A 16093-nucleotide genomic window follows, 5' to 3' on the forward strand; every position below is an offset into this window, starting at 1 on the left:
GCTTTATCCAACACAGGGTCGCAGGGGAGATGGAGCCTCATCCAAGAAGCAACCGGTGCAAAGCAGGTTACACCCTGGACAGGACACCAGTCCATCGCAGGGCACACACAGACACAAACATGCACATACTCACACCAGAACCATTTTTCCTTGAAACCAGTTAACCTACCTGATTGTCTTTGGACTGTTGGCACTAGCATGGGAGAACAAGCCCAGGAATTGAACCCAGGGCACCAGTGATGTGAGGCGACAATGCTACATGCTGTGTAGGTCCCTTTTCAGGCCATAAAGGCCCATGGGGGAATGGGGGGCAGGGGCCACAGTTTTGCTTGATCATCCGACACTGGAAGTGGAGGTAATGTGGTCAGCCTCACACTCCGGCCGGCCTGTTACCCCTTGAAGGATTAACCCCCGGTAATCATTTGGAAACCTGGAAGGAATTAGCGCAAGCTACATCGCTTACCCCTACCGGGGATTCAACCCGGGACCTTCCGGGCAGGAGCTAGACTCCCTTGCTGTCTGAGCTAGCACGGCTCCGCCCCCATGCTGCCCTCTTTTAAAATTATTTCCTCCGAATGATGGACCTTTCTGCATTTTCCAGCAGGAGCTAGGATTTGATCATAGAAGATTGTGGAGGATTAAAGGTTTCGCTCTATTGGCAGCTACAGTGAAAGAGTTATACAACATTAATACTGATGCCTTTTGACAGCCAGTCTAAGCCTTCCCTTGAATCAGAAAAAAAGTGCCTAAATTATATCCATAGAAGCTTTGCATAATAGCTTGAGTTGGAGGTATTTTTCTCCTTTATAAAATAAAGTAGTTGAGATGTATTACTCATATCCTTTTCTTTCCCTCAAGCAGTTCCTGTTGATAACGACATGAAATGTGCACAGACAAATCTAGGTGTCTGAATTTTATTATTTTATAAGCTAGAGCTTTTGAAATATCTCAAGACACTAGCTTAGGCCAAAGCGCAGTATTTCGTGTTTGGGGTTCTTTAAAGTGTTTGCACTTCATTTTGCATGGGGTATTTCACACTCTCACTCTGTCTAATTGTGGAGATAAAAGGGAACGCATGCTTATTTAATAAATTGGAAGGTCCACTGACAGTAGTTTATTACTTATAATTTATTTTGGAAAATTAGTGCTTTTTTAAAATGGCTTGTGCCGATCATTTTTAAGGAGTTTTTTTTCCGCTGCATTTCCTTTATGCAATAAATGGGAAATCCAGTTGTGCAATTGAATTTTCATGTGGATACACTGCTCTGTGTAGTATTTTTCTTTATATATTTATCATTTTTCACTGGATAAAAGCTTTTAAAAAAATTCAAGTCTTTACAAAATAAATCAGTTAACATTTTATTTTATTAAACCATTAGCCTGAGAACATTACTTTTCAATCACTAGCATGATATGCTAAGGGTAGGCTATTAAGGGAACACAAGGTCACCTTTTCCACTTTCTGCATTAGTATTCTAGCTTGATTTGCACTGCTGTGGTTCTGTCAGGCTTCCTCACTTGAATGTGTCTGAAATCCAAAATTTTGTCTTTGCTGCTGCTGCTGCACTCTGCATTTGTTGCATAAGACACCTTAAATGGTTGTATGAAAGTAAAATGAATCCCAAAAATACTGAAGAAGACCTTTTATGATCTCATAAAGTACATTTTTTCTTAGGTTGTAATGTCTGTCCTCTGTGAAGCTTTTCTGATTTAATAAGCAGTTTCGTATTATTTACTCGTATCAAAGACACACTTTGTGGACAAACGGTACAGTCCTGTTTTACAGATACTCCAAACCTCAGTCATATAACTTCCTTTGGAGCCATGTTGAATGGCTAATTTTAGTTAGCTCATTAGTTGCTATTACTTACTGGCTTAATTATTATTAGTTACTATTACTAATTTAATGGGTGGAATAATGTTGTTGATTTTGGCACTGCTGCCTTACAATTCACGTGTCCTTTGTGCGATTCTGGTCTGGTCTGGATTACCATCTGTGTGGAGTTTGCATGTTTCTGCTTCTGCATGGGGAATCTCTGGGTGATCTGGTTTCCTCTCATAGTTCCAAGATATGCCGCATGGAGATTGTCCCCCATACATATGTGTATTTGCGATGGACTGGTACAGTGGAATTTACAGCTCCAAGGGATCAAATCTGCCCTCAGCTTTGTGGAGATTTAATGTCATGCATAAGTTTCTGCTAGTTTTCTCTGTATATTCTGGTTTCCTCCCACAGTCCAAAGTCCTATCCATGTAAGTTATAATTTATAAATTGCCCCCCTCCTGCTTGTGGGTCTGTACCCTGCAGTGGGCTAGTAGTCTCATCTTGTACTTTGTGCTTTTTTGATTAGACTTCATTTATGACCATCCAGGGATAAAGAGGTTTCTATAAATGAACAGGTGTATGGTTTAGTTTAATATTTCATATTGCTGATCGTTTGTGCAAAAGGACATTGAAGGAATATGAGTCAGCCCACTGAGAATGTAAACCTATAAATCTCTTGTCCGTCTGCTGGGGCTTTCTGACAGGAGAGCATTCTTCATCAAACACAACTAGCTCTCTTGTCAAAACTATAACTCTGGAACGTATGTCAGGACACAACTGAGCCTTCAGCAAAGAAGTGTGAATATTTTGTATTCAGAAGTATCCAAACAATTACCTCTGAAGAAAAAAACCCACCATGTTATGTTATCCCTGAATAATTTCAGAACAATAAAACCATAAAGACGAATACTAAAACATGGTACCAACTGTTAGGATGCCTGTCAAGCAAATGAGCAACACAATATAGACTACAAAAAATAATGAAATATAAAATAACGTTGTTGTCAACTACAAAATTATTGTGCAGATTATGTACATGTAGCAGATTATGATAATGTGTATGTGAATAATTAGTATAATGAATATAATGTATTTTATGTACAATATACATTATGTAAACAGTACATAGGAACCACAAGACATGCTGTGTCTAAAAGAAAATGTTTTGTTATTTGTAGTTTTGATTCCACATAAGCAGACAAATGGGCAACTATGTGTTTTAATAATGACATTCTCATTTAAATTCCGAATTTGTTCATCTGCATGTAATGCCATCAAGCGTGAGACACTGAGAAACCTACAGTATAATATTAGAAAAGACTTAATAAATAACTTCTCAACAGGTGATTTAAAAATGACATTACAATGGGGTCAATTCTGCTTGGGTCTGGCAAAGTTATTGGAATTACAGTTACAAAGTTGATCAGATTTCATATTTACTCTTTTATTTCTGCATTCTCAGGGCACAGCTGCATTTTGTTAAGGCTTGTATCAAGCAGAAAGGCCTTTTTATCACTGTCAGATGCGACATTCACTCTGTCTTTTTTTAAATGGCATTCATTCCAGTTCTCATTCTTACATAGTGGTAGTCATTTTGAAATAGTCGCCTTGTGCTTTGGTAACAATGGTTTCCTTCCAATATCTGAGACAGAATATGTGTGCTCTCTGCTGCTACAGTGCATGAGGCCTGTGTCTCCCATTTCTCGGCATGATCACTGTTAACAGTACCTCCTTCATTCTTTGTATTTCATTACTTCTTTTCTCTTTGAAAATGATTACAGAATGGCTTGAAGCTGTATTAAGAGTGATAATAGTCTAAGAATAGATCGGCATCACTTTATATAAAACAATTTTGACCATTTATCCAAATGCTCCAGAAGCAGCTTTTGGACCATGTTTCTTTTTATACATACTTTTATGCAGTTAGCAATCAACTTGGAATGTACCCTTTGTTTTCTTCACGTATAAAGTAGTTTCATTACCAAGGAAATCCTAGAATCAAAGAAATGCCAGGAAACTTCTGTGATAGACAGGATGCACAACACGGGTAAAAAAATAAAGGAACTTGAATTAATTACATTAAAGCCTTCCTAAACCGTATTATCCTTTTGATATATTAAGGCAACAGGTTATGTTTTAATTTCTCCATAGTAAATTTAAAATTGTTGTGAAATATGTTGTGAAACAGTCAGTTTCCAGTTTAGAAAAGGCAATTACTGCTCAGAGCTGATCATCTGTACAGCCTACAGTTTCACTTCAGGAGGGAGAACAACACGAGTATGTCCTTAATCAACATGAAGACACCTGAGTCACCAGTGAGTCTACTGGGATCTTGGGCTGCAAATGGAAGAGCTGTTTCAGTCTGCTGTGATCCCTGACAGCAAGTGAGAACATAAGAAAGTTTGTAAACAAGAGGAGGCCATTTGGCCTGTCTGGTTGTGTGGTTTTCTCTGGTGCAGAAATATATGTAGAAATGTAGGACACTCAACCGAGGTTTGCTAGTGAGCCCAGGCCTTATTTGTTTAGTCAAACTTGTTAAAATCTATGTTGCACAGCTCTTAGTGATTGCTAAGTGCAATTATTTGAATAGCTTTCACAAAAAAAATGTTTGATTTTATTTCCAATTTCATTCTTAATTCAGTGGTGCGTAAATATAGAGGGATGCCAAAACGAGCAATATTATTTTTAGGCAATAAATACAAAGGTTAACTACTTTCTCTAGTTATGTTTTACATACTTGAAAGATTACCATGCTTTAAGGTACCTTTTTAGATTTTACGCACATGCAGTATGCGCAGACAATCCAAATTCCAGGAGAAATCAGACTTCTGTACTGGTAAGCATTCTTTGGGGTGTACTTTGTTCTTACCCTGTACATAATTTCCTGCCCTCTCATTCTAATTTTCTGTACTCTGACTCATTAGCAGAAATTACAACCTTATCCAGGTTTCTTAAGGAGTATTAGAGCAGTGAAATGACAGAGAGCACATTGAAATAAACACGTTAAGATAAAGGTAATCAGTATACCTTATGTAGCATTTACAGTATAATGATGCTAAGAAGACAGTGCTGGATTTTTTTTACTTACTGTAGAAGTGATTGCTGAGAGCAATTCATTAGTGCTGTTGTGACCTACACGTCACTTGTCTTTCGATATGGACAATTATTCCTCTTAGAGGGTAGCAGTGGTTTGGAGGAGTGACCGGACATAAGTGTTAGAGAATTTATACTGTGTACCCACACAAATACACACACAAACATGCATGTTAATGTATCTTTCTTTGGTTGCACTTGAGTCTAAATGCAGTACTTTATAGCATTAATACATTATTTTAATCAAGTGAAATGAATGATCATCATCATGATGAAATCACTGTGAAATCAACATTGGTGAAAAGTACATTCAGATAATCTGTTCTTTGACCCATATATGTTAGAAAGACAAATAACAAAATTAACAGAATGATAAAATTCCAAGATACATTCAGCTGTACTTGTATAACAGTCAATGTACAGTATATGTATGAATATAATTAATGTTTATGTATAGATACAGATTTGGTCAATTTCCCATTTATTTTCCTTTGTGTACCACTCAGTTTGAAAGAACTAAACTTGCTACACAGCCACCCATCACAGCAATTTGTTTTATGATACACTGCAGGCTACGCAGTTCCTTATAGGAGAGTTAGCGCCGATTAAAGGAACAGCACATCCTTAGGTGACATTATGGAAAGCCTGTAAGCATGTCATGTCAGTGCTTCACAGAAAGCAGAGATGGCCAACTAATTGGTACCAATGAATAAGTAAAGGATGGCTTTCATTACAAGACAGTGACAGTATACCAATGTCAGTCCATTTTGCAGTGTGCTGTGGTTTTGTGTCATACACGGCGCTGCCCATCAATGGAGTAAATGCTCGCAGGCTTTTCCTAAGCTCTCCCGGGTTCTGAGGTATGTCAAAGTACTATATTTGAACCAAGGGCTGGAAACCCTGCTACATCACTCAATAAATTATTTCTCACTGCAGACAATAACGATGAGGTTGTGCCTGTGCGTGATTCATGCATTCAGTTTCCCAGTATATCCTAAGGACAAGCTGTCTGGTTTAGTCACATTAGGATTAGTTTAAGGGACATCTTTTTTTCTGTAGACAAACTGATTGGAAGATCTTATCAAGGTCATCCTGCACTCTGAGAAGCCAATTCAGGTTTAATGAATTTGAAAAGTTGTGTGAATATTGAAATTGTAATGTATATTCACATTACAATTCTAACATTTTCCCCTTAGTATTCTGCTGTTTATTAGGTTTGAAATATGATAAGTTGTACAGATAATGGTTGGTGCTGAGTTTTACCCAGATACTTCACAGCTCCAGGGTCCAGGGTCATACCTGGCTCTTTCTTTGTGAAGTTTCCATGTTGTTCATCACATGGGTCTTTCCCAGGTACTCTGTGGCATTCCTCCCACTGTCCAAGGTCTAGCTCTGTCTCCTATCCTGTGATTGACTGGTGTCCTGACCAGAGTGTGGTCCTGCCTTGTGCCCTGTGGTGGACTGGTATCCTGCCAGAGTGTGGTCCTGCCTTGTGCCCTGTGCCTGCTTGGCCCTTGAAACGGAAACCGATTACAGAACTTGGATGTGTGTTTAGATAAAAATCGAGTTATCAGGGCCCAGTTGACAAAAATCCAATTGCTGTACAAGCATCAGCACCACAAGCATCAGCAGCAATGACAAGCAAGTGAAGGCAAAACTGGAAGACAAATGGGATTGCACTTGTAATAAGTGCACATTAGCAACTGTGGGGCTCCTGAGGTGACGGAGGGGAATTTTAGACAAGGTGAATAGATTTACAGTGATGCAATCAACTAGGAGTGTAATTTGATACAAGGAGACCTTTTCAAATTGCATCTCACCCCAGGATAATTTGTTCCTAAGTAGCAACAAGGCCACAATGGTTTTAAACTGTTATATTCAAATTCTGCATAAGAAAGGCAAAGGAGTTGAAGAATTCACTAATTTGGCTCCTTTCATCAATGCCATTTTCCATATAAGTTAGTCATATACCACAAGAGAAAATAGCAGTGTTCTTCAAAGACATCACCGATGCTCAAATTGCCTTCATAATGCTTGGGTCAATAACTGTGTTTCCAATTACCACATGTCAATTTTGCATTAAAACTTTCCTCACTGCTTCAATAAGTAAACCTGCTGAATGTGATTGAGGGGATACTGGGATCTCTGCACTTCAGAAAGTCCACAGTCTATCACATTTCTCAGTGGAAGCTGGCTTGGTGCCATAGTACTACCCCAACTGTGAAAATAATTGAAATGACAGACATTTCTCCACTTCAGAGCCCTGGGCACAATAGTCAGGTACAAATCGACCATTCAGCCACCCATAGCCCCTCTAACACTTGTTGTAATATTGTTTCCAGTGTCTGCACCCAGAACAAAAAACCTGTCATTCCAGTGGTTTGTGTACTTACACTGCTGGGGCACACACATACCTCATTCAAAGCACTGGGGTAAAAATGGCAGTGGGGTGCACCAAAGGATGTACTTTTTTTCTTTTTTTTTTGAGAGGACAGATTAGTCACCACAGCATATTTCATACTTTTAATTTCACTAGAAGTCTAGGGATAGTTTTGGGATGTGTTGACTCCAGGATCCAAGTGCCAAATGTTGCTCTTCACCCTAAACATTATTGTACACCCCTAAGTCTTTGTTTCATTCTCCCAGTGCTCTTTGGGATTGCGTGTCTCAGCTCCTGCAGTCTGGCTGGTTATCTTTGCCAGGCTGCTGCCCAGACAAAGCCACATGCAGGCGAAGCTGACCAGGAAATCGGGAAGAGATCTAGGAAGAAGCCTGCAGCAGCTAACATCTGATAAGAAAGGATTCAGACTATTGGAAGTTTCCACTGGTGGGCAAGTCTGACACACACCACATTCAAATGCTTGAAGCTGAAGTGTTGTGAGTTGTGGTGCTTGAAGCAGAAGCTTGAATCAGCAAGGCAAGGAAAAAGGCCAGTGAGTAAGAAATAGTTATTCATTTGTTCCCGTATGACAGGACTCAAACTTTAGAGATCTTGTCTCCAGTTGAGAAACTTTAGAACTCTAGTAACTGAGCTCTGCCTGCAAGCAGGAAAAGCTCAGTGTCTTTGGTGCCTGTACATTTGTAAAGCACTGAGCAGGAGCTTTCCAATTACTGCTGAGCGGAGGAACTATCCTCCAAGCCCTTCTCTGTTTAATCCCTTGAGTCTTCTTTTAAGTGCCATTCCTCAGCTCTGTCTCTCACGTTAAAGTAGCAGGGGCATTCCCCAGACGAGCTTAGATTTTCTGTCTCAGTTTTACATTTGTTTCATGCCTGGGAGAGTTAAAGAGTTTAATACTCCGTGGGGAGAAGGGGACTCGTAGTAATGGAAGGCAAAACATGTCCAACTTTTAAACTGCTGTTACTGTGCAACAAAGTACTACCTTCACAGCGTAAGGAAAGCAGCTGTTTTTTTCAGGATGTTCAAGGATTTAAAGGTGATCATCGCCCATTTTGAAAATGAAAATCTTGCTGACAAGAAGGATGACGATGCCAAATGCCTCTTTTATCTTTTGTGTCACCCTAATTTATTTCTGTGTTTCAGCTGAAAAGAAATACCATCCCTACATACACAAAGTACATATTTTTTGGTTGGTGTTTGTCTGAAAGAGTAAGGGTCCTGATGAAACTAACTCGAGCATTTTTTAATCCTTAATTGTATTTTCACCGTTACATATAATAATAATAACATCACTTTATTAACCCTTTACGATTTCCTGCATTAGGAATTGTCTTTTCGCATACCCCAGCTTGCTCTCCATGAGACACACAGACAGGGAGAGAAGCTTGGGGTCAGAGAGCAGGGTCTGCTATTGTACAGCGCCCCTGGAGCAGTTGGGGTTAAGGGCCTTGTTCAGGAGCCCAACAGAGTAGGATTCTTCTGCCAGCTGTGGGATTTGAACCGGCAACCTTCCAGCCACAGGCACAGAGCCACCGCTCCGCCCAATAATTGGAAAGGCATAAAGATGTAAAAAATAAGTTCTCTTCAGTGAGTTTGTATAATATGTTTTTATTCATAGTTTGTATTAAAAAAATATGCTTTTTTCTGTGGAGGTATTCCCGGGATTGCTGTTATATATTAAAATTAATCTTCAGAAATAGAATTTACTGGGGTTCTTGTCACTGATTAAGGAATACAAGGAATATAAGTAAGATTCTCAAAGTATTGTGGGTAGATGTTTGTTTCAAAGTCAAAAACTGCCTTATAAAGCAGTTTGACATATTCTGGATATACTATATATATATCCAGATATACTAACCATTGTTATAGAAAAATGGTTCATTGGGTCAGTAAAATCAGTAGCGTGGTAATTTAAAAACAATCATGACAAACATCAAGAATGCAAAGACCACTCCTGACATGTGATATTTTATCATTTATTTTTTGAAGTCTTCAGAAAATACAGTGATTGCCAGATTGAAAGACATCATTACAGAACACGATTCCGACTACGTTCACTAGCTGTATTTTAGAGAAACGAGTTTTGAATGGATGGCTGGCATTCTCTTCTGCTCAGTTTTCTAGATTAATTTTAAAACTCATTATTCACTTTGTGTTGAAAAAGACTTTAAGAAACTTTTGTCAGGACGATTTCACCTACAGTACATGATTTGACTGTTTTATTTTGAAATATGTGATACAAACTCACTGAAGAGAACTTATTTTTTACATCTTTATGCCTTTACTAACTGGACTCTTTACTAACTGTATTTTGTAATTATGTGTACAATATTTGCTTCTGTGTCAGAAGCTACCTTATAAAGCAGTTTAATAGATTCTGGATATGCTATGTTGGAGCACATGTGCTGCCTTCTAAATGTTTTTCAAAATCATTTTTTCTTCTCAATATGTTTTTAAGCTGAAATTTATGAATTTGTATGAGAGCCAAGTTTTGGGTGAAGTTTGGATAGATTAACAGTGAAGTATAGCTTGCTTTGATGATATTAGTCACTCAGAAATAGCTACAGTCATAATCCTTTTGCAAATGCGTTGATTATGTGCAGACATCAACATTGCTTACAGCTATGGCTTAGTATTTCATGCTAAGAATTACAGGTTTATAGACATCTAGCATTTGTAAAGAATTTAACATTAGTTCTGACAAGTTTGTTTTAATACTTTTGGTACTCTAGTAAGGATAACCATGTGCATTGTACAGAGGCAGTCTTGTAGATTGTATTTTGCAGTACTTCATTTGCATTCTAACTGAATCATGGTGATTGATAGAACAAATTAATGATCCATGTGAAGAGCATTATAAATAGTCTGCATCATGCATGTCTCCGATTTATTTGTTTGGATGTCAAGATCGGTTTTCTCATAATGAATCATAGCCAGAATTAAATATGTCTCACACAGTGGGCTTTGAAATCTAGATGATGGGTTGTCTGGCACTGAAGGTTAACTGTGCCTACAAGACCCAGATCAATTATTGGGGAAAAATCTCAATCTCATTATACCTTAATCAAACAGATCTTCAGAACAGTGCTTTATGTCTATTGAAAAAAAAGTATGTTTCAGTGTGCAGAACCACAAAGTCTTCTCTGACTCACTGTGTGCTTCAATTCCAATTCAAATGCTATAAAATAAGTTAAGCTAAACTTTCAATTTCATTTAATTTGAAATTGTGCATGACTTTGTCAGTACAAAGTGCATTTTCGTTCTTGACCCCCAAAAGAAAATGTCTTACATTAGAATTAGTCAATCAAGTGTAAAATACATTAGAAGAAAAATATATATATCTACTGTAGGTTTTCTAGTTCAACAGATTTGATATCTAACTCATTCTGTAAAGACAAAAATTATGTTTTTCACATCAATATAATATAGTGATACAAACGTAATGTGCTGTATACAACAGCTTCAGACCACAGATGTCTTTGAGACAGAAGAAATATAACAAATGTCACAGTTAGAGCATAAATAAAATATGAAATAATAAATGAATACCAATGCTGTACTTCCTAACAATTATCAATACTGCATTTGATACAGGTTCTTTAGTTTGCAATTGGTTTTGTTTCCAGTTACTGTGAATTTGTTTGAAAGGGTTTGAATTAAATGTCCAAAACCTTGAGTGAAGTGTTGATAATAAACTACATAATATAATATAAGACCTTTGAATTTCCTGTACTGGAGGATTTGGATACAGCCTGGACACTCCGCAAAGGACTTCCGTATAAACTAATGGTTTGAAAAATCTGCAGTCACAGGATCTCTTTTTGGTAAACTTGTGGATTTCTGTTGTGTTCACAGTGGAGGGCTGCCACCTTGACCTAACATCCCTGAGGTCCATCCGAGAGTTTGTCCAGACATTTAAAGACAGAGGCCTTCCACTACATGTTCTTGTCAACAATGGTAAGGGGCTCTCAATTATGAAAAACCAATGGAAAGGGTCTCATTTCATAAAGATACTGAGCATAGCAAATACAGTAGGTATGCCAAAATAGGTTTGGGAAGTGGAAAAAACAAGGCTGAGGAATTAAATTTTAAATCTCAGTGAAAGTGGGGCAATGCTGTTTTCTTTTAGTGGAGATCAGACTGTAAAAAAAATCAGCTTTTCTGCATGGGAGTTTTAAAGTAAATAAACCTCCTATTCCGATGTTTCTCCATTCAGGCTCCACTCAGGCACCAACAGGCTTCTGAGGGTGTAATTTCCTGGGAATTCAGAACTAAGAATCTCATTTTCTGCAGTGCTATGATTGCTATAATCACAATCTAATATTACAAATGCATACTCATGATATTAATAATGATATGTCCCTCTATATATAATTAGTAGCCATTGACTACACTACCCATTGGACTTATGAAATCTGAATTAGCTTTATTTAAAATAGAAAATGCCCAACAGTGGCCAATTAGCAATTTCCTTTTTGTCACGTGACATCTGTCCAAAGCCAAGCCTGTTCTCTTTCTGCAAAAAGCTCAACCTGCTACTAGGTGGCTGATTCAAATAATTTGGTCAAGTCAGTCTTCAAATATGTTAGAGAAGCTTAAATCCATTTGTGTGTCTGACTGAATACGTCAAGGTCAGTTTGTCAAGGGTTTGTGTGGTGAAGATATGCACAAGCATCAGATGTAATGCGTGCGTAAGGTTTGCCTAAATAGAAAAAGGCAAAAAAAAAAATGGAAGCTTGCGAGAAATTAATTTGCTCAAATATTTAACAAGGTAGTCTTTTGAAACAGGCAAATTAATAAACCTTTTGCATGATTAACTTCTCTGTGGGTGGATGTGCTTTATAAATAGCACAATAATTAAAATTCATTGAACACATGAGTCAAATGACAAAACCTTTTCTTTGGGGCTTTGTTTACTAACTAGGAGGATTGGTTTGGAGTTGTGGTTTAGGTTCTTGCAGGGAGCTGCATCAGCGTTAGAGCGAGGACAGGTCAATTCCTCCGTGAAAGTCAGGAAAAAATAAAAAAATGTAAGATATTTAAGTTCTGGAACATTCTCAAGACAACATTCTACTTCTTTTCGGCTTGGAATTGCTTGTTCCTTTAGAGCTATGGTTCAGGTTAAAATCAATAATTTTCTCATTAAGAAGGGTTGTCTGTGCTCAAGACAAGGCAGCTGCAGTTGGCAGATTACTACCTTAACAAATACACAAACTTGCCAAAATATAAGGAACTATTTTATGACTCTGTGAGCACTGAGAACAGAATGTGACATGTAGCCTGTAATGTTCTGAAATAATTTTCAATCTCATTCCATTCTTTTAGCAGGATTACCTGCAGTGTGGGGTTTAGATGAGGTGAACAGGATTGACCTGTTCCTTCTATTGGTTTGATCACTTTTTAAATAGGATTAAGATTTGGGGGGATTGTTCTGGCTTGGAAAGTCAATCAAGTCTCATCAAACCAACAACCCATAGTTCATGGTTCCTAAGATTTTAACCTATGATCCTAGATGTTTAGTTCTAAAGACTAAATTGAATAGCATCTGTATTTGTTGTACAGGAAGCTTCATTCAGGTCCTTAACTGTTAACATTAAACAGTGCAGTGCTAATGATCATACAAGCATATAGTGTGTTGTGACTTTTTCACTGCACCATGCAGCTCAATGTCGGTCAGTCTTGAATTTGTTATAGTTCCCTTTATAAACACACAGAGAGCTTTACAGAGTTTTTTAGCAGTTAGCAATATAATAACAGTTGACCATGTGGGCAGAGGAGAGGAAAACACATACTCCCAGTGAGCAAAAAGATACCTGGTGCCTCAGTTCCCAGTATGTGATACATTGTGACAATAATAATAGTAATAAGAGTTGAGAACATAGCAGTAACGGCATGGTTGATACCATACCCACTGTAGGTCATTATTAGTCACTGAATATGCCTTCAAGTTGCTTTGGATAAAAGCATCACCCAAAGAAATGATTAACACGAGAACAAGCAAGCAGCCTGCTGGACATTGGGCCCAGATTAGGTAATGAGAGATTTCTTTTATAGGACGCTTTAGTCCCATTAGATCTGAGGATGGAATAATAATAATCCTATAGAAGTCTAAGAGACAGATTTTGAAATTCTCATGTTTTGCATCTGCAGTCATTATATGGAAAGAAAAATGTGTCACAAGATGAAGTCTCAGATGAACATCGGTTTGAGTCTAAAGTGATATAAAGTCAATACTTGGCTAAAGCAAGTGCAAAGCAAGAATATCTTTGTGGAAAGGGGCTCTGGTGTCGTTTGTGTTGAGCAGGAGGGATGTAGATTTAACCCAAGTTATGCTGCTTCTACAGAGAACTTTGAAATCCTAAATAATTCCAAATCTTTCAAGACAAAGAATTCCTAAGAACAGAAGTTTTGAACCCTGGTCCTGGATGAACACACTGTGTCTGCTGTTTTTCATTCCAGCTGAGCCCTGCATCTCCAGTGTTAATTGATGGCTGTTTGCGGTTTAGACCTTTGCTAATCTTGTTTTTTCTGTCAATCCTGAGTGTCAGTATCCAACTCCAAGAGCTGCAGCACGCAGAGCTGTACAGAGCCTCTCCTCAACTTGCCGTTATTTCTGACTAAACAGCTCTTCCTAGTGGATCAATGGATGATGAACAGATGCAGGTGGGAGTGATGCAGTGTGAGACAGGCTCACAGTGTGAGTGACACAGGATCAAGCATGCCCAGAAGGAGTGCTTCTTGTCCTTCTGTAAAGACCCAACTGGTTACATTTCAAGTAAAAACACTGAATGACAGCAGTTCTGAAACTCGGGGAAACTTGGAACAGGTTTGATACCGACTATAAATCCCAGTGCCAAATTTTAGTGAATAAAAGCAAATAGCAAACTGAGTCCGGTGATTAAGGACTTGACTAGAGCACAAGCCAGAAGATGCAGTGTCCATCCAGGGCTAGGGCTGAGAATTAAAAACACAGGCATGTCTTGGAGGTCTTAATCACCTAACTTCCAGCAAAAGTGTTTTAAATTGCCAGATGCTTGCCACTACAACACTGTTCTTCATTTACCCAGCAATAAGGGTAGGATGAATGGCTATCCAAGAACACAGCGAAGATGATTCTTTGTGTGGTGCACATTTTTACCAAGAAAGAGTAGACATTTTTCTTTGCTCCTCTGATTTCCCTCTCAGTGTTTCCCCTGCTGACTGTGCTTCATGTCCAGGGAACCAACTGAATGCTAATAGCCAAGATGTGTCTTTGTGATAAGCTGGCATTTTTTTAATCAACAGTGTTTAAGATTAATACATTCTCACTTATCAAACTGCCAAAAAAGGAAATGAGCCCATGCATTGCTGTTACAGAATACTAGAGCAGTGGGCTGGTGTGTTTGAGGTGACAAATGTATGCAAAAAAAATAAAGTCTTTAAGCTTTTGTGCATCTGCAAAGTGTTGCCATGGCTTTCTCCTATCTCTCTCAGATAATAGGGTGCAGAAACCACATTTCCATAAGTCACTTTTCAGACAAATATCAGGATCCACAGCTGAAGGCAAAGGGAATGGTTATTTGTTCCACACCATAGATAATCTAATTACACGAAAAAGGTTAAAGACTAACCTTTGCAAATCTTCATTGATGTAGATGCATTCCAGAATCACGTGCAATGCATAGTTTAACACCTCTCATCACTCTAACAGTAGGTGTTCACTAAGCCCATTGTTGGGTCAGTGAACATTTTCTGTTTGGCTTCTTCACACAAAAATACTGGATGAGATCCTTGGATCAATCATCTACCAGCTACCAAATAGGATAGACGGGCCAAAAGTCCTCCTCTCATTTGTAACATTTCTTATGTTCTTATTGAGAACAGGAAGCACTTCTTATATTATGTAACTCAGGATCCATATCGACCCCTTGCATTTTTTACGCTCTCCTGCTAAATATCAAATATAATGGAGGTAACTAATGGGTAATACTGAAATAGCCATATTCTTACTTGGGCTTAGTGTCTTTGAATAATAGGTTTACTCATTTCGTAACTCAGGTTTATGCCAATGTTAAAGATGGATCTGACGTTGTTTTTTTGACATGTGAGACTAATACTCTCAGAAAATTCTTATTATTTTCTCTATTTTTTTCATCTGCCCAGTGATTTACAAAGTATTCTGTGTATTAGTATGTTGTTTCCTATTCTAGCTCTAACACTCAACAACTCTACAGTTGAGCCTACAGCACTGTCAGCTAGAGATTCTCCAATGTTATCTCTCCTTTAGGCACAGAGTGATGTTCTTTGCAAATAACTGTATGTTGCCGGGCAGGAATGAGGGCAGAGCTCTGGCAAGCCATGGGTGTTGAAGTTGGGTGTTGACGTACAGTAGCTGTAGATACCTGGCCAGATCCTGACAGGGCTTCAGTTTTTCTCTAAAAGTAGCTCCAAATCATGGGCTATAAAGTAAAAAAAAAAATTTTCGAATGGAATAAAGAACACAAAATACAAAGAAAATATAATCACCTGTTGAAAACAGCTGACCTGTGTCAGTAATGGAAAGAATGGTGTGATCCATTCAGGAGAAGAACAAATGGCCTTCTCTCGCTTCAAGGAGAAAGATTCTGATGGAACAGGATATTTAGGAAACATCTAACTATGGAAATGCTTGTTGGCTCTCCATTTTCACTGAGCAGAGAACAGTGAAAAAGGAGAGAAATGCCAGTCTGACAAGGATGTCCATGAAAACTGGTGGCATGTTGATGTTACCTTTGGAAACCAATATATAGTCACCCTCA

The 16093-nt window shown here is 38.2% G+C and overlaps 1 protein-coding gene across 2 annotated transcripts in view; it reads left to right on the forward strand.

Moving 5' to 3' along the window:
* Positions 1-16093, forward strand: part of LOC102687911 (dehydrogenase/reductase (SDR family) X-linked) — an 80180-nt gene that overhangs the window by 30675 nt on the left and 33412 nt on the right. For both annotated transcript variants that reach the window (XM_006638016.3, XM_069197236.1), the window contains one exon: positions 11172-11273. In XM_006638016.3, coding sequence (XP_006638079.2) covers positions 11172-11273 — 102 coding nt within the window. The remainder of the gene's footprint in view (positions 1-11171; positions 11274-16093) is intronic.

This window comes from Lepisosteus oculatus, chromosome 13 (genome assembly GCF_040954835.1).
Source record: "Lepisosteus oculatus isolate fLepOcu1 chromosome 13, fLepOcu1.hap2, whole genome shotgun sequence".
Lineage (NCBI taxonomy): Eukaryota > Metazoa > Chordata > Actinopteri > Semionotiformes > Lepisosteidae > Lepisosteus > Lepisosteus oculatus.